The 20,456-nt window shown below is 31.7% G+C and overlaps 1 protein-coding gene across 2 annotated transcripts in view; it reads left to right on the forward strand.

Moving 5' to 3' along the window:
• LOC129229761 (RNA-binding protein 5-like) overlaps positions 1-20,456 on the forward strand; it is a 76,062-nt gene that overhangs the window by 22,218 nt on the left and 33,388 nt on the right. The window contains exons 3-8 of one of the 2 annotated variants that reach the window (XM_054864135.1): positions 244-309; positions 486-551; positions 8,107-8,463; positions 13,256-13,325; positions 14,440-14,513; positions 19,716-19,829. In XM_054864135.1, the coding sequence (XP_054720110.1) occupies positions 244-309; positions 486-551; positions 8,107-8,463; positions 13,256-13,325; positions 14,440-14,513; positions 19,716-19,829 (747 nt within the window). The remainder of the gene's footprint in view (positions 1-243; positions 310-485; positions 552-8,106; positions 8,464-13,255; positions 13,326-14,439; positions 14,514-19,715; positions 19,830-20,456) is intronic. The other variant, XM_054864138.1, reaches the window with a different exon arrangement.

The raw sequence follows: 20,456 nt of genomic DNA on the forward strand, positions 1-20,456 counted from the left end.
AGTAGTATTGATATTTTCTTAGTAATTAACTTGGGGTAGGTAAAAATAGGTTTGTCACGGGTGATGAAAAAGGGAGTATTTGGTGAGTTTCAACTTTACGTGTCTAAGGCAACTTTTAGTCAAAAAGTAAAGATCTTTAGTTTATCATATTTGTGTCAAAATAATGAACGTGAACATAGTATTGAAGACCTCTTTTATGGTTTCTTTTTTAATTGTAAATTTTTTTTAATTACTATCTTTCAGAATGGCAATGGAATTTCTGAAAACATAGGCAGCTCAAGACAAAAACTTCCTCTTCTTCAGTTCACAGTAAGTGATGATTGAGTTTTCAATCAATTTCCCTATTTGCTTCTCTGCTAAAATAAAAAATGTTGAATATGATGAGGTTTTAATATCTGAAATTAGATGTATGTTAGGATATGTTGTATCGGGTAATTAATTATGGAATTAAAAGATTCCAATAGATGAATATTTTCTGTTTTCAGACTGACATAAATCCGGCAATTTTTTCTGGTCCAATTCCTCTTGATATGAGTTCATCCTCCACCAGAGTAAGTTTTTAATTGAGATGACTTTATATCATAATTCCAATTCTATGAACAGTTCGGATTTTTCCAGAAATTGAACTTTTTCTGTTGCATTATAAGTAGTCTTATTTTCGTTGATTCTTTCAATATTTTGTAATGGTTTCTTGATTTCATCATAAGGTGAAAGATTATTGTTTGTAAATAAGCTTTTATTGGGTTTTTTCTGCGTTTAAAATCTTTTAATTATCTAAAACGTTTCCAGCTATCTTAATTTGAATTAAGAAATTTATTATTTTCACTTTATTGAAGTAATTGCATTAGTATGTGCTATTCCATCTTTAAAATTACAATTAAATTGCTTTTGAACTTCTGAATTCTGGATTTTTCGTCAATATTTTTTTGCAATGATAAACTGAAACTGGTGTAGTAATGTTCTCGTTTGAGAAATCCTTCTTGTACTTCTATTACAATAAAAAAAGTTTTAACGAATGGGGGGGGGGTATATTATATCAGTGCAATTCTGCTGTTCGTTTGATATTGACAAAGACAGATATAGAACTAAAAAAGATGTTATCATTCCACAGCCCATTCCTTATAAGATTAAGTAAGAACTAACTCTGCACCTATTTTCTATATATTGCATAAAATTTAAATAATGTATTCAGGCTTCTTACATGCGACCTAATATTAACTTTTGAAGGAAAGTTAAGTCTGAAGGAAACTTTCTTGCTCAACTTAAAGGTGTCATTATCACGCATTTTATATTTTGTGCAACCATTAGAATATTTTTTCCTGTTGGAAAAACAATCAAGATAAGATGATAATTTAAATGGGACAAACAAAATTAGAAATTTAAGTTTCATTGCATGTGTCATATTGATACAAACAAAATAAGAATGTTGCATCATTTTACTCATTGACTATGAATTTCCGCCTCTTTTTGTTAGAGTGTTTCAGTGCAGAAATGATTTATTTGTTGCACAATTTGATGCTGTCTTGTCCTTTTCCAAGATTTCATGCTCACTGTTGAGAACTAAGCTTTGGGATAAGCAAGTTAACTTTTCCTATTTTGATTCCACAAATTTATCTCCAAGATAGATTGAATCCTTTTTGGTCATCAAATATTGTTTGGGAGTATATGGTCATCAATGGTGCTGTGACAAAACTAAATTTGATACTTAAATCTTGTGCATTGTTGTTTGCATTAATGATTTACTATCAACTTATTCAACATATGACTTTTCTCATTGCCATCCAAAATAGTAGTCTAAATCTTATCTAATGGTTTGACTTTTGTGCCACACAAATATTACGAATACATGATTGAAAGCAAAAGGCATTTTCTTAATGAAAATTTTACCTACCCACTGCATATGGAATTTCATTCCTGAAGATAATTTTGAGCTATGTGCGCAGATACTTAGTATTTTTATCTTACAATGTTAACTGTGTACAGTTTCAAACAACCAGATACTTAACTTTTTTTTATTACTGTATTAAGTTATTGGACACCTATTGTTATTTGATAAATGCATTTTTTTTTTTTTTTTTGAAATTTATGTGGAAGTACAAGGCGATCATTTATGGAAACTTGGGGGTAGAGAAAGCAATTGTCTGACTCAGATTTCTCACGATTTTCTTAATTATTTAAAAATTTGTTACATTATTCTAGCTATGTACAGTGCATCCCGTGTAAGGCTGAGTCGGCAGAAAACATACACACTCCAAGTTGTGTATTCATAACCTCCTACGCGAAACCCTGCATCATATTATTGATATTCGTTGTCAATGGCAGCTCGTGGGAGGGGCCAGAGGACAATAATTTATATATTTTTATTAATTTTCTTTCTTTTTGTACGTACATGTTTGAAATTAAGAAGGGGATGGATTGAACCGTATTTTCCTGCGTATAATCCGCAAATTATCTGTTTAAAAAGTTAAATTAATGAGGCCGTAGATTATATGTGTGTGTGTTTCCGTTAACACAAAGACATTGAACCTCAATATTTACTGCAGGATTCGCCGGGACCCTTAGCCTGCTTGTATGTTGTCTATTTTACATAGCTTGAATGTTCGTTTTACGCAATTCAGGCTATGTAAAACAAACAACATGCAGTGAAGGCAGAAACCTTCATTTGCACAAGATTAGACCGTTTGCTCCTTTCTTGATTATTTGTTTTCAAGTTATTAGTGTACTATAATGACAATTTAGGGAAGAAATCATTATTTTTCCGAATAAGTTACAATGTCGCTTAAAATTGCGACAAAAATTGCTTAAAATAGCGTTTTTGGAGCTTTAATTTCGAAAGATTGATGTCCCTTATGTTACCAAATATAGTCCTACAGTCTCATTTTTAAGACTTCATTTTCAGAAAATATTCGACTAAGCGTCCCTGAACCACCTTTCTTTAATATCATCAAAAAATAGGTTTATTAAACAGCCACACTTATGAAAATTTTAAGTGGAATAGTCACCGAACCCATCTTTATAATATCACAGACAGGGCCGGACAGGGAATAAGATTCGGTTCAGGCATTTAGAGAAGATCGGCTCCTCTCCAGTTTTTTAAAAAAAAAAACAACTCTCACATTCATTATTAATTAAATATTTAATTAATATTCAGAAACATAAATTATAAAGAGATTTCATAATTTATTTTAAACTGAATAACTAATCAATTTAATATTAAAAATAGATGACGAAATATTGATTTAAGTATAATCAGCTAATATTCATTAAAGCAATAAATAGAATTTTTCTGAAAAAAAGCAAATAATTTTTTTTAAATCATTTTTTGCGGCAGCAGTATGTGTTTGAAATATACCTGGTACAGTGGCACAATCAGAAATAAGTTTTTTTTTTGGAGGGTGGGGGAGGCACATTGAAAAAAATCCTGTCTGAAAATCTTTTTTACCTGACAAGAGGGGTACGGGTGTTCTCCCTCGGAAATTAAAAAAAAAATTATAGTGTTAAAAACGCTATTTTAGACTTTCTTTGTTGATGTTAGGGGGGGAGGTACAGTGATCTCAGCGGAAATTTCTAGAGATCCGGGATAAGATTTTTCCGGCTTTTTCTGTTGGCTTTTAGAACATTTCCTCCTTTTTTTGCCTCTTTCAGGCCTTATTTTTCTCAAAAAATCGGGGGGGGGGGGGGGAATACGATTTTTACAAAATTTTGGTCCTTGATTTCTTATTTCTTTTATTTTTCTCCCTTGAATCTTTATCCTCCGCGATATCTGCCAAAAACGTATGTTTTGGAATCATGCCAATGATGTCAAACACGTGCTGTGCCGAAATTTGCATGCCTCGTTTGAGATTTCAATCTTTTTGCATCCTGCAAGTTTTTCAATTATTTTTAATGTTGGGTGGTTTTTCACTATATGCTACCTTATATCTGCTTATTTTATTCAAAATTTCAATAATATTTTTATTTAATTTATTTTAGAAAAAATGCAAAAGTCAATCAAAAAAATGTGGCATAGCACCCACAATCTCGAATTTTATTGAAACTTGGCATGGTTACTTTTTTTGTGTATTTAAGAAAGTAAAAAATATTTATGGTGAATCTCAAACAGTTTAGGCTTTACAGCCTGTTAAAAGTTTTGAGATTTCAAGATTAAATGAGGCGGCTGCAAGTTCTTTTGATTCCGAAATTGTATTAGGAAGTTTTTAAAGACAAATTTTGGGTTCCAATGCAAGGAAAAAGATAACCAATCGTTTAGATACATATATATTTATTTATTTTCAATTCTTATTATGAAAAGTATGTTCAACCACATAAAGAAATTTTAGATTTTTCTCTCTGTTGTATATTTTTACTTTACAAACAGGCCTAATTTTAAAATTTATGTTCTCGTTTAACACTATAAACTCAAATGTTTGTAATGAAAAAAATGTATTTCTCTAAAAAAAAATGAAAAGTTGACACTATTGTGTGATGCAGCCAAGATTGACCTCTGACTCCACCAACCCTTTGTTCAATAACACAGGAGTTAGAAATTGTTGCCTCTTTTTCAAAATTTAGATTTATTTATTAATAAACACTCTTGCAATAAATGGTACAATGCAGCAAACTGTACAAAATTATTACTTATACTTAATTAAATACGTATTACCTTTAAAACTGGTAAATTAGCCATTTTTTATTGAAGTTTTGAATATGACTTTCAGGTTCTATTTTGATGCGGTTTTGGATACCAACCCCCTTACGATTTTTTTTTTTATTATTATTTCTCCCTTTTTGCTCTCTGACCACTCATCCAAGAGAGATTGAAGCCTTAAAAACGCGATTATTGGCCATATTTATTGACGTTTGGGTAACTGATGGAACTCGGGACTGTCCCAATCGATTTCTTTTTAATAGCGAAATCAATTCCTCCTCCCCCCTGCAAGTTTTCAAAATTGAAGTTTGAAAAATTCCATTGTAGACAATCTTTGAAGATTTTACAGAAAGAAAGTTCTGGTTCTCTGCCCTGGAAAATTTTTCAAAATTTTGCTCCTAAAAACTATGCAATAATTTATATTCAGGAGCTATTTATTCCACTTCATTTTTGAAAATTATGGTTTAAAAAACTTAATTGTGTATGATGTTAGAAAAAGGCAGTATAGGTACAATATCTTCTGAAATTCAAGCCTTAAAATCACGATGTTAGACCATATTTTGATGTTATTTCTTGCTTTTCATATTTTATAATATTAGTCGGGACAGTAATTTTTGAAGATTGAAGCTCCAAAACCGCAATTTTAAGCAATTTTCGACGTCTCTCAGTATTTGGGGGGACTTAAAGCACTTTTGGAAACAAAAACGGTAAGATGTTCCACATGTGAGTTGACAGTTGAGTACTGTACCTGCTCCCTGCTGATAAATAAAAAGGAGATGTGGCTCATTTGCTTGTAATGTGAGTTGTGGGATCCTCTGCCCATGGCTATCTGCGATACACACAGAGCAGGCCGATCGCAGGTAGCCAATGCTCTGCCGGGACCCCTCGCCGCGAATCTTAGTGAAGATTCTCTGATCCAAAATTTGTGGCACTCGGCTCTGCCCCATCTCTTCTCGTATGGTCGTTCCCCGCAATAGTCATATAGATAAGAAGTGCTAACGATGCCCTATGGGGTGAATTACAGGAAGTCTAAAAATAGCTTTTTTTCCTTTCCGATATTTTCTATTGCAGGCCAAACAAATCCTTCATTTCTGAACTTACAAAAATTAATACAATAAAATTTTTCATTAAAAAAAAGTTGACAGTCGACCGACGCCTTTTGGAGCAGTGCACCAGGCATTTGCCCAAATGCCCGCATAGCCAGTCCGACCCTGATCACAGAATATTCTGCTTAAGATTTTGAACTTCAATTCTGAAAAAATTCCAGGGGAGAGCTCCAAAACCCTTTCCCGTAAAAATCTTCAAAGTTTGTCTACAATTGGTTTTTGAAACTGCAATTTCAAAAAATTTAAGGGGGGGGATGGGAGGAGGAATTTATTTTTATTTATTTTCCAAAAAGGAAAAAAAAGATCGAGGAGAGTCCTGGAACTTCATCCCTTACCCTAACGTCAATAAATATGCTTTTAACCACGTTTTACAGCTTCAATTTCCGCTGAGTCCCCTGTACCATTCTTTCCCCTAACATCACCAAAGACCATCTAAAATTGCGTTTTTGACATTGCAAGTTTCAAAATTGAGAGATTTAATGAGCAATGAAATCAATCAAATTGATGAGATTTTTTTCCTATTATGCTCCTCCCCTCTCCCCATAAAAATTATTTTCTAGTTGCGCCACTGTTGTGTGTTGTATGAACGTATGTTCATATTTCGTTACAAGGTTTTTTTTTAATTCAAAAATGTCTTCCCATTGTTATGTAGAAATTATCATTTTAATTTACTGCTCTTTTTGTTTTTAAGAAAATGTGACAAATTATCAGTAATTTGAAGAAAATAAAAAGAATTCGATTTTTTTTTCTGCCTGCATAAAAACTCTGAATCTTGCCCACGGGTGCCAGCAGATATATATGCAGAAGGCACCCGCATGTAAATCCCTAAGATTTTTTTTATTGGTTTTTTAATTTATTTATTTTTGTTTTTTCTTTTCAAATCTAGTTTATTTTCATTTTATTTATTTTAAATCCGAATACTGAGATATATTTTCATCTTTTCAATTAATTTATAATTTTTACACATTTCTCTGATCATAATATTTTTGCACTTTTGTAATTTGTACTCTGCTTAAAATAAGATTAATTTTCCTCATTCAAAATAATTGGTCTTTAAAAAATTAAAAATTAATTTATTTATTTTGAAAATCTAGGGGGTGAAAGTGCCTATCTTGCAGCCCCTCATTGGTGCTGCAAGGAAGGCGTGCCACAGCGCCCGAAAGCGTGCTGGATACAAACGTGTGATTAATAATTTTCGTGATGTATCCTTATCTTTTCCCTATCTGATTAATTAAATTTTATTTTTGAAATTCAGTGGGTGAAAGTGCACCACACCCTGCCGGTAATCATGGACATAAACATGAGATAAATATCTTTCATGATTTACTCATTAGTTTAAGTATTGTGTAGCTTCTCCTGTGTTTCCAATTTATTTATTTTTATTTATTTAAAACAAATAATTATTTCAAGAAAGTTTAAACATTGAAAAAAAAAAAGATTTGTAAAAAAAAAACCCTTTATTTTATTTATTTTTTTCAAAAACCAGGGGAGGGGGGGTTAGTGCATCCATGATCTGGCCCCCTCACTTTTTCAAGGCACGAGCCGCCACTGTTGGTTGTTTATTTATGCACCCAGCAAAATTTGCCTCAAGTAGAGATGCAAAGTTTCTGGAAATTTATTGCTACAATTGAGGGGGGGGGGGGAGTTGTTTTTCCGAGAAAGAAAGGAAAAATTGAATATTTACAAATTAAGACATAAGTTACTTGCTATATTTTCTTAGAAAACAAAACAAAAAAATTTAATGTTTAATAGTACATATGCAATCTATATTATTCTTCCATTTAAACCGAAATATATAATACTTTTAACCCTATTTTTAAAAAGTAACACTTTTCTTTATTAAAAACACCAAAAATTATCCAAATTATTCTAATCATCACTCAGCCATTAATTTTGAATAAAATGATTTTTGAGAAATAGTTCAATGAATTTTTTTGACAGAAATCAACTTTTTTTTTCTCTCTAATTATTTATTTATTCTTTTTTGTTTTTACAAATTGTGAGATTTTAAATAGAAAGTTTTTTTTTCTCTTTTATTTTATAGTTACATGCATGCATACACAGCTATTCTAGTATTCAATCAACTTGTGTAATCAATATTTGATCAAGTCAAATATTCTACCAAAGGGTTGAATGGAAAATATTGGCCAGATACTCATTAAATCCCCAAACTTAAGTGCATTTAATAGATGCTGTTTTATTGTAAAATTAATTGGCAACCGGTGAAAAAAAAAACTAACACAAAGAAAAGATTAAAAATATATGTCACAGTGTCAGTGTAGTTTAAAGGAACAGTGTTTAGTGCTTAATGGCCTTTTTATAGTTTTAGTTTGTTTGTTTGTTTTTGATTAATGATTGTTTTTTTACTTTTAGAATCAGTTCTCTGGAAACTTTAGGAATGATAATTATTCTGGAAACAGTTCCGCAGATAGCCCTCATGATCGAAAATTTAGTCGAAGAGATTCTTACGGGTATGATGATGAAGATCGGCGATCTCGCAGATATGAAAGAGACAGATATGATCGTGAGAGAGATTATGATCGAGGGCGAGACCGTAGTCGGGACAGAGATAGAGGTCGTGATCGTACGCGAGATCGATCATATGACAGAGATGATGATCGACGAGACAGGGATCGTGAGAGAATGCCACGAGAACGAGATTGGCGTGAAGAAATACCAAATAATACCCTCATGGTACGAGGCCTTGATGTGTCTGTCACTGAAAATGAAGTAAGTCAATGGATTATTTTGCAAGCACTTTGAAAACTATTCTTCCGTTGAATTTCTGTTGTTTTATGCCATACATTATCTAACCTATTCGGTACAGAACGAAACAGAAAAGTAACTTTTGTGTTGCTAATATTGCTATATTAAAGAACAAAGTAACTATATGATTATACCCCTAAAAATTATGCCTATATATTAAAAAGACCTTGATATATCGAACCTCCTTATCTCAAAACTCTTGATGTCTCGAAAAATAAAATTTCCCCTGCGTTTTCTATAAAAAACCCTATGTATTTTCCATAGTTATCTTGAAATTTATTTTTCGAAACCCTTGATATGTCGAAATTTTTGCACAGAAGCAAGTTCAGTTGTGTTTCTTTGGCAATTTTTGTAGTAAAACTAGTCACAATTGCTTGACATTTTTCATCCTTTTTCTTGGAAATTTTGTGAATAGGGTATTGGAGCAAGAAAATAGGGAAGCATTGGTATGAGGGGGTGCTGTGTTTTTTCCAGAGTTTAGAATCTTAGTACTTTTCTCTTGAACATGTTGTCCGCTTTGAGGAAAGGGGTTCGATTTTTCATCCATCAGTTTTCAAGCGAAAACCGAAATGCACAGACCCTGAAGAGTTCCTATTTTTCCTACTTGTTCCTACATTTTAGAACTCTCTCCTTATTTTCCTACTTATTCTTTCTTGAGTGTGGCACTTCTAATTGTGCATTGATTCTTATTTTTACAATGCCGCACCGGTAATTTTCTGCATGTTTCAATTTTGAAAAGCAAAAGAAACAAGCGGATCCTGAGCTTTTCATTGACTGACTACAGTAATTTCTGGAAGGAACACCATGGCGTTTGCGTATTTAAAAGTTCAATTTTCGTGACTTTTGTGCTGTAGCGGCATTTTATGATATGATCAATTTTTCCTTTTATCGCCCCTTCAGTCCTACTGTTTTACCGAAACAATAAAGAAATCGATACTAGCACATTTTGATGCAATTGTATATTTACCCTTCAATTAGAAGCTTTAATTAATATAAATGGCTGACTGATCAAAAAGTGCAGGAGAAGCCGAATTTCCTATTCACCAATTTTTATATAGTTGATTACAAGTGAAATGGAGCTCTATTTAAACAGAAAAGCAATGTAAAACCTTAAAAGGAACGTAAGGAAGCAAAAAAATGAAAAACTTGTACACTGTACATATTTTATTGATGTTAGTACAAAATAAAAGTGACAGATGACGGAAATTCGCAAAAAATGGACTACTTCAAAAATAATTGAGGAAACTAGCTTTTTCATACATAAATATGATTATTGTTCATTCTAAATCGTAAATATGATTATAAAATGAAAATTTTAATTTTCTTTCCTTGCAAAGCGTGTATTTGCAAAAAAAAAAAAAAACATGGCAAAACCTAGATGGGCAAAACGCGAGATTCCGTTTTTATTTTGTCACATTTTTTAAAGTTGGGGGACGGAGCCACAAGCAAATATGTACTATATTTTCTTTTTAATGGGTATTTTCTACTCTGATGTATCATCAATATCGAGGAGTTGCTCATCATTTTTATGTGCTGCGTTTATGACAATACATTTAAAACTTTTTTGACAGACTCTTACTCTTTTCGGGGTGCGGCAATTATACTGATGTGGCATATCTACTGCAAATTATTGTACTCAGGGTGCCTGATCAAGGGGGGGGGGGAAGATATATGCAGGCGTTTGATGCTAGGTGCTCCCCCCTCACTCTCAATTTCATGAACAATTTCCAAATGAATATTTTTGTGGTATGGTGAGGATTGAGAGAAACTACATGCCTTTCCTTTTATGCACAGAGAAACATTAGAGTAAGAGCCCATGAGTACCAAACATACGTCATAGTATAAAGGCCCAAAAATTTTCTGCGTAAGGACAGCAGGTAAAAAAGGTTCACTATTATTTAAGCTGAGTCGCGCTTAGCTTAAATAATAGCGTCAAAAACTGAGTCATTCCAAGTCAAGTGACCTCGCCATCTCCACCTGACCATCTCCGGTTCGAAGGAAATTTTATACAGGTGCAGACATGCCTTTGAAACTCACCGATACAAATTTTCAGCTTCCAAGACCCAAATCCTGAGGATCTAGGATCAACTAAAATAAAGGGCTCCAAAATGGCAGATCCCCTTTCTGAAACGAATTGCCATGTTTGGCACGATTTCGCCATTAGAGGCTATTTTGTAGTCCACTTTTTTTTTTACATATTTAAGTTATCCTAGATCCTCATTCCTCATGATTTGTGTCTTGGAAGCTGAAAATTTGCGTAGGTTAGTTTCAAAGGCATGTCTGTACCTTTGTAGAATGTCCTCCAAATCAGAGATGGTTGGATGGGGACCACCAGATCACAAGACATGGAACTTTAGCTTTTTGCAGCAATCTTCCTCACCTTTGCCACGTGTTTCCTGCCAAAGACAGCTCAACTCAGCCTTAATAATAGTGAACCTTTCTTACCTGCTGTAATGTCCTTATGCAGAAAAATTTTGGGCCTTGATACTATGATGTAGATCTGCCACTCATGGGCTCTTGGACTATTTGTCTTTGATAAAAATGCTATGTTCACCATGATGGATTTTTCCCTTTTTTTTCCCGTGACAGAAAGAGGTAAAAAATCATCAAACCAATAAAACAATATTTGTTTTTATTGCTTGGTTAAAATTAAAACTGTCCTGTCATTTTGATTTTTTCCCCGGGGGTGTCTAGCAAAGGATGTATACTGAATGCAAATTTATCTGAAAACAGCAAAATCCGCACAAACTTGTATAATTAAACATTGATTTTCTAAAGCCGAGGAGGGGCGAAATTGACCCACTGACCCCCCTTAAATGACGTGCCTGAAACAAAAATTTATGTTGAATTCTAAAAATACATAACATAATACAAACCCTTTAGTTTACTTATTTCGTTTTTTATTTAGTTTAATTATCTATATTGATGTCCCTTATTTAAGAACAGATTTATTTTAGTATTTTTAGTTCTGCATTTTCAGTCTTTTTCCCTTTTTTTTCAAATTCAAACATCTTCCCTGTTTATGCTAAAATGCATATCAACTTCTGATTATTTTTTTAACTAAAACTAATTTAATATTTGCTTCCCTTTTTGTTCGTTCATGACAACAGGAACTGAAAGTGTTAGTATTTTCAAGTGATAAATGAATGCTCTCGAAGGAATGTTTTTGTTTTTGACAAAACAAATCTTTAACAAAAATGGTTTTATTGCACCAAAATATTATTATTATTATTGTTGTTTTTGCGATCGCTATGTTATATTTTATTCTTTCACAGTTAAATTTTTGATTACTGTATTGTTGAAAGGTGTTTCTTTGTTTGGATTTTATTTTCATATTTTTTGTAATCAATATATTTGTTTCCACCAGTTTATTTCCAGTCAGTATCCTTACTGATAATTGTCAGCTTGTTTCTTTCGTTTTGTTTTTGCTGGTCTTTCATTAAATCCTTTTAATACTTAATAGAAATAAAAATTTATGCTAAATTTGTTTCCTCCTTATGTGTGCGTAGTCCAGCGGTTCCCAACCTTTTTAGTTGTGCGGCCCACCAGTTTTGCAGAAAACACCATTGAGGCCCACTAACTACTACATAATACTTGCACAGCCAAAATTTACTTTCTGGAGGGAGAGTGATCTGCTCTTCTGCTCATATAACTAACCTTAATTGTAAAAGTCATCAAAATTATAACTGCATGAGATTTTCTGTTTCTCCTCTACTAGGGATATGATATCTGGATTAAAAATGGTAGGTTTATTAGTCTTAAATAACTCGCTACATGCGATGCATTTCTGCACTTTTTTTTTATTTAATGCAATGACAAGCCTCATTCTAATATTTAGGCTGTCGAAAAGCCCCTGAAGTGTCTTAATTCAATTTTTAGTCATGCCAGTTCAACAAAGGAGGAACATTTTTAACTTGAAGCTAATGCTACTTATTTTCGCCAATTATCTTTAAAGAGTTTCTGATTCATTAGATTTCATACTCAATAATAGGAAAAAATTCTTAAGAAATATTTGAAAATCCTAACTTTAAAGTTCTTTATTGGTTAAAAGCAAGGGAGAACTTTTGAGTGACGGTACATCTAATAATTGAATTTTCGCAAAAAACGGACATCCACTAATCTTGGGAGACTCCAAGATTTATCTTGATGTGTCAGATTCTTGACCAGTGTCCACGGCCCAGTAACATTCTGTTCGTGGCCCATGGGTTGGGAATCGCTGTAGTCGTATCCCTTCCTATTTTTTTCCTACTTTTTTTATTTTTAACTTCTTATTTCCTACTCCCCCCCCCCCAAAAAAAAACCACTTCCTCCTACAAAATAGCTGCTGAGAACTTTTTGAATGTGGGGAGCTACTGGTTGAAGATAAAATTAGAATTTTTAAATTTTTAAGTGAAAAAAACAAAGTTGAAATTATTGTTCATTTCAAAATCTCATCCTGTGCACTTTTGACAATTATAAAATTTCAAGTCTAGTAAAATATTGAAGACTACTTTATTGATCGTAAATCAAAGTGGTCCCATAGTTCATATATAAATGCATATGGCGTAGGTGTGTGTAATTGTGAGAGTTACTAGTGTAACTTTTTTTAAACCTTGATAAATTGAAAAATCGATATCTCGAATTTTCCTCGAGATATATTGAGATTTTACTGTGTTTTGTTTTTTAGCGGGTGAAATTAAGATTTTCCCCTAATAAAATGAAGTTTAGTACAAGTGTCATTTTAAAGTATTTACTTGGTGTCGTCTGTATATTTTAGATACGTGAAGAAGTTCTGAGATATGGACTTGAACCAAAGGATATTCGTTTAATTAGAGAAAAAGGAACAGGTGAGAATATTATCTTTTTATTTCTTTCTAAAATGTGCTATGTTAAATAACTCATAGAAATAGTTGTTTATTTCAGCTAATATTTGTTAGTTGTTAAAGCGTCAGAGAGCTTGTTGTTGCGTTCTTTTCTTCTATTTGAAGTCTTGATTTTCTTTTTTTTTAATTGAACATTAAAACATTTTTCTGTATATCCATGCAAATTTCTTTACAGCCTAAAAGTTGTATACAAACATTAATTCTAATCAAACTTGTGAAGGATCACATTTTTGGTATGTTTGTATGTATGCATCTCTCTGTGTGTGTAAAATAATAATAGGTCCTGATATATTTGCATATGCTTCTGTGCATCATAGTGGAAAGTAACCTTAGGTATTTTAAAAACTGTATTCCCATTTTGAATATATCAGTCTGTAAATATGTAAGTGTAATGAATAGATTGATAAAATAGCATTGCTTTACTAAAGCAGAGTAGTAATTCAAATGGAATTATTCTGTTTAGCAGTGTGTTGAGAAATAGATTTTTAAAAATTCCCATCTTTTTGCTGTGTCCCTTTTTTTTTTTTTTTTACTGAAAAAAAAATTACCTTAAGTACTTATTTAGAATGAATTTCTTTCCTATTCGAACAGATAAAATTAATTGTTCTGCAAACACTTGAAATAAACTGGAAAATATAATTATATTCAGGTGAGCTTGCACAGGTTTACAATTTCTGAAATATTTTTCCCTGCCTTGAAGATTAATATTTTCTCCTTTATGCAACTGATGTATTTATACAAAGAAGCTTTTATGAGTATAAGTGCATTGCCAAAGTGTTTTCTGAGGCAAATAAAATATATTAAAGCCTAAAACATGGTCTGATCATTACAGACATTTTAAATGTGAAGAACAGTCGGGAAGGTATGTGCATTTATGAACGTTAATAGACAAGCAATGAGTTTAATAGTGATTTTCTAACAAATGTGTGCTTTTTATTTTAAATGAAATGTTTTATTCTTATTTATAACTTTTAATTTCTCTGGTAAGTTTTAAAAGATACTTTATTCATACACGTTTGTTGTATCTGTAAGTACATGAATGTTGATGTTTTATATCACTTTATACATGGTGTTGTAGGTGCATCTCGCGGCTTTGCTTTTGTGGAGTTTCAGTTACTATCCGAAGCCGTACGGTGGAAGGAACTTACCAAGGTTTTGTTGCTGCTATTTATTACTACTATCCTTTGTAATCACATCTCATCACTTATCCAGATCTTTCTGAGGGAATACAGACATTTTTCCCTGAAGAGAAGAATATTTACTTTGCGCTGATTGTGGCTGAATTCAAAACATTCAGATATAGTTTTGAAATTTTCTTTATGAAACATAACATTTGTCTTATTAAAGGAATAGTTCTTTTGTCATATTGTACAGGGTTTTCATGAAGGGTTATGGCACATTTGTATCTCTTGGAAGGAAAATAATTAAGAAAGACTTGAACTGCTTATTTTATGCTGAACCAATCAAAATGCTAGTAGTTGAGAAATTAATAAACTGCTGAAAATGCATGAACCTCTACTTTCTACATTTACCAAAATGCCTAATAGAATGTAACCATTTTATTTTATGCACTGTGCTGTGTTACTGGTTTAAATTACTACTTTTTTTTTCATTATTATTATTATTATAAATTACCCAGTGCTAATTTTGTTTTCTTTTCTTCAAAGAGAAATATGTGCTACCCTGTACATGAACACCATGTATCAACTAAAATTTTTAATAATGGATGTACTTTAAGAGAGCATATTTTTTTTTATCGAAACTAAATTATATTCAAAATTTGAAATATTTTCCTCAAAGCTTTGATGAAAGGAAAGTGCTTTATTTGAGAAGTTTCTTGGAATATCAGGCAACAATTTGAAACACTTCATATTATCAAAAATATCTCAATGAGCACCCTGCTTCATTCTTATTATTAAAAAAAAAAAATCCTACCAAATGATTTACATTTCCTTTTAAAATGAAACTTCAATATTAAGCAAATATTCCACATAGGGATAATACTTTAAACCTAAGATGATGTGTCTTGTTACTGCATTCAGCAGCATTTTCTAAATTTGTTAACCTTTATCTGAATTTTATTTATTAAAATTTCTTTAATTTTACTCTTGATAAAAGAAAAATAAGTTAAATTATTTTCTTTTTGAGGAGAATGAATGAAAATCTAACTTTTAAAATACGACCAAGGTCTCATTGATCCAGATGTTAGGAGATTGAATCACATCTGGTGTACTGAAAGTTCATGCCAGAGTCAGTAGTATGCTTGCCAAAAAAAACTTTTTTTATTCTTGATTACTAGGTAGGTCTACTTTTCCATTATTGTTACACTTCCAAATTTCTTATTCTGATTGCAACTGACAAACCCTCACATGAATTAGGTCACTTCCTACATGATAGCCACTGCTTTGACACATAGAGTATAAGTTGACATTATTAGTATAGTACTACTGTACACTGTAGTGATAGCCTTAATTTTTGTATGAGTTAGTTGATGAGTAAAATTTAATTTCAGAAGGGTATCACTTAGCAAAACTTCTGTAGATTCAAAATCTAAAAAATTCACTTTCTATCTGGCTTGATATAACTCATTTATTTTGCCGAAAAGTAATTTATTGCATATAATGAATTATTTTACTTTTTTAAAGGAAAGTTGATTGTATTGCAATTAAAACGGAAACTAATTATTAGGTAGCAGATAGAAATACAATTGTGTATTATGTATTTTTTTATATGTGAAAGAAAATGTTTTACAGAATTTGCGCTAAGGAGCAGGAATGCACGATTCCAACATTTTCTCTAAAATCCCACTCAATAAAGATCCTTTAGCATGCTGTCTTGCTTTTCACCATTATCGGTCTTATAGTCAAAAAGATTGCAAAATTTCTTATCTCAAATTTTTCTATCTTTCAAATTTATTTTAAGAAGACAATAACAATAATTTTTAACTGCCATCTTACTATTATCAATGAACAGAAGAATCTAGGAATTTAGCCACAAAGAAACAGAAAGAAAATATCAAGATTAGCTCATTTGTTATTCTTTTGCTTCACTGAATGCTCAAGCACCTTTGGAACTTAGAGTTTACAGTCTGATCGTAGTTGCCCACAAACCAAGCGTTTTTTAACTCATTGATGGTTTTCGATGCCTTATTATGCCCTAGTGAGCATGTTTCAAAAGCATTTTACACTTATCTTCCTAGTGCTAAATGTTCGATGTCAAACAGTCGGAGGCTCATGGTGGTAGCTAGGCATTGATAGAAGGTAGGGCACTTGATTTACATGGCAAGTTACTCCAAAAAAAATTTATGGGGGAAGAATATCACACATCTTACTCATGACCCAGGACCGTCAGAGGGTTAAACTCATTTTGGGCTAAATTTGCATCAAAACAATTCTTTGTCATGATTGCCATTTTTGCTTTTTTTTTAAAAAGTTGATTGAAAGTTTATCATTCACTTACCATTTAGTAATTGATTAAAAGCAGAACATTGCCCATGTATCAGACATTGCAAGAAACTTTGATATGAATCAAGGCAATAATTTGTTACTTCAAAGCTTATTCATTTTGTCAGCATTTTGCTCGTCAAATAAATTTTGTGCTATGTAATATGCCTTTATTTTGCTCACTGTTCAGCTATAAACTAAAATTTAAAAAAAAAAATCCCACTTCAATTCTAAAAGAATTCCACTTTAAATTTTGGTCACTCCCACCTTACTTTTTCCCCTAGTGCCTGTTTTACACAAAAATACTTCTCATGAAAAACCAATTAACTCAGAATAATATTTTAAGTCCTGGAAAAATGCTTTTAAGTTCAATATATTTTTTGTCGCACTTAATCTAGTTAGAGATGTTTAACTTATATCCCATTGAGTGTAAATTTTTTTCATAAAATCTTAGATTTCCTACAAGTAGGTTATTTAGTGAATTAATGAAGTTTTATGATGCTGAAAGTGTTTTGCCTACTTTATTTGACAGGGGGAAATATTATTGGTCCCTTTAATTTGTGTTAAGCCTTTTTCACTGAAAAATTGTAGGTTTATATCAACAAGTAGTAAATATTTTGGTGCTAATTATGGGATATAATAGTACACTGATTGCTCAAAAAAAAAGTTCATAAATTAAATTAAAATTTTTTTTGAAACAAAAAGAACTCAAGGGAACATTTACTTCTACTTCAAAATTCAGTTTCAAGTTCTAATTTGGAAACTGCTACAGCTGTAATTATTTTTGAATCTATAGATTTTTTTTTCAAACCAGCAATGATAGATTTTCTTGCTTTTTATAGAGTACATGATTTTTAAAACTAAAATGCTTATTGCTGGTAATGTTGCATAAAATTGTTCAAAAAATGTTCCCAATTTCTTAATAAATTACCCATTTTATCGCACACACAAAACTAAGTAACATACATTTTAATTAACTTTTAAACTTAAAGCACATTTTCATTGAATAAAATTAGCACTTTCATGAATAATTTCCCTTTTTCCAAATAAAAGTGCATCTTCACTATTCACTTTTAGAATATGGAATGGATAATCCCATTTCTTCTTTCCATAGTAGTCAACAATCAGCAAAAATTGGAGATGGATGGATTTACCATGTGTCAGAAATTATATGCTCGGAGGTTAGGCTGCATAACACTTGCAAGGGATTCCATGATTTATAATTGGGATTTCCATGATTGCGTTATGGAGCTTTTGCAATTGTGTGCAGAAACTAGTGAGTGCCTGAGGTCATAAGATTATTGGCAGTCATCTAGAGATGACCAGAAAATCTTGACCAACTAGCAGGATCACCTTTTATGGAAAATTTCTTGACCATTTTTTGGGAAAAAAGGCAAATTAGCTGCCTATCTTGCAAAAATGTGTCACTGTGTAGAACAATATTTTTTTTTTTTTTTTTTTTTTGTTTTGAATATGGTCCATTGATCTCCTAATTTTTGATTGATGACAAGTGTGAACAGAGAGAAGTGAGAATTCCACTTCATTATTTGATTACACAATTATGAAAATCCCAATTGTAACCTAACCTGGAAGAGCATATAATTTATTTCAGAATATGCATGCTTGTGAATTGTACTCACTCAAATAAGGATTCCTGTTGCTCTCCTGAACACATAATAATTGATGATTAGGATTCCTAATCATATACAATTTTTAACACCAACTGTAATATGTCATGGAATAAACTATTCATTGTAAGACTTCATTAAAAGGAAGTCTCTGATTGTTCCTAACTGGCCTGAAAACAAATTTAACTTATACATACTCACATATGTAGGTATATATGTTTATTAAGTTTATAATTTTTTAATGTTGGACCATTCATTTTTTTTTTTTTTTTTTTTAACTTGTGCAATCCTTTAAATGCATTCTATTTGGAAGAAATTTGACCCTACTTATGTGTCAAAACATGCTACATTTATGCATAGCATATGTATGCTTTATTTAGATTCAGTATGAGTTAACTTTTGAAAATTCAAAAAATCCCTCTTTTATTTTATTAATCTTTAGATCTAAATAATTAGTAGTTTTGCTTTTGCATATGTATAGACATACTTGTGCATATTATATGCCACACCTTTAAATCGTTGCATTGTGTACAAATTTTTTCCTGTATTTTAGGTTTTGGTTGTCTCATTTTCATTTCATTTACAAAAAGGTTTTTTTTTTCTCTCCATTAATTGCTGTTGGACAATAACCGTAGAGTTAATTTTAAGAAAAAATAATTTAAAGTATATGAATAAGCATTAGTGTAAAATTAGTTATAAATTGGAGAACAATGTTAAAAATTATGAAAACAATGAAAAAAATCCTTGTGTGTTGAAGTAAAGCACATTCTGTGTTCATAACTATTGTCATGTATGCCTTTAAGGCTAATGTAAAAAAAAAAAAATGTTCGTAGAGAGATCTTTTGTTTAAAATATGTTCTAATACAAACATGTACAATAATTTGTATTAGAACTCAGAATGTACAGCTCAAGATAAAACTTTATCAATTCTTAATTTCCTCCAATTTTTCCCCCATGCTCGTTTTGAAACAGAAAAACAGCTTTTTTTTAAACAGTTTTGTAGAATTGAGTCTTCAATATTTAGTCATGCTTTGTGTAGTTTCAACTGTTTCGTGCAGTGTCCTCTCCGAGATAAAGTAAGTTTCGCTACAGATTTTGAAAATGTGGGATTTTCTTTTGCTTGGATCTGGACATTGAAAATTGCATGTCGCTCATCTAGTCGTAGTTTTCCGTGGAGTTTCATCTATCCGTCAGCTTCTTCACCCCCTCCTTGACGAGTTTGTGGTGTACCGGAATATGTTAAATTATGTTGATTTCTAATTGCATTGTGTATTGTGTTACAGGGTAATGTTATATTCAGAGGCAGTAATCGAGCAAGTCTTCACTATAGTATTCCCAAAGACTTACTTGGAGCTGAACGTTATATGTTGAATAAAGCTGATTGGGATTGCCCTAAAGTAAGTAATTTAATTTTGTAGTAAATAATATAAGTTAGTTGTTCTTGGAGGGGGGGGGGGTATTCATTATCCTTTCTGTTATTCAGGAAACTGAAGATTATGAAAGATTTAAAAAGATTTCTTACGGCTGTATTCTCAATACTATTACAACTCGTAGATAAAACTCGACTCCCCAAAACCAAGACCTAAGGAAAAATTAGTTTCGAACGCGTTGCATATTCTCCAAGTCGTTTCAAGCACAAATTACGTTAGCCAAGTTTAAACTGAAGTACAAATGTGACGGCTGTCGCCATTGGGTAGAGTGACTCACGTGACATTTTCTACCTGACTGTATTCCAGGTGGTAACTAAATTTGCACGCTGAAAAATGATTGACATAAGAATTAGGAGTAGCAAAATGGATCTAGTTCATGCAATTATTTTTTTATTAGACTAAAGACATCAATGCACTTTTTAAATGTTTCTGGAAAGAAACTTAAAAATTTATTTCATCATGTTATTACTTAAATGTTTATTTCATCTTGTTATTAATCAAGATGAAATAAAAACTAATTTAATAATATAGTCACGTTCTTGACAAGAGTTTCATCTGGACCGGGTTGTAAATTACCACCACCCCCCCTCGAAA

This window comes from Uloborus diversus, chromosome 1, assembly GCF_026930045.1.
Source record: "Uloborus diversus isolate 005 chromosome 1, Udiv.v.3.1, whole genome shotgun sequence".
NCBI lineage: Eukaryota > Metazoa > Arthropoda > Arachnida > Araneae > Uloboridae > Uloborus > Uloborus diversus.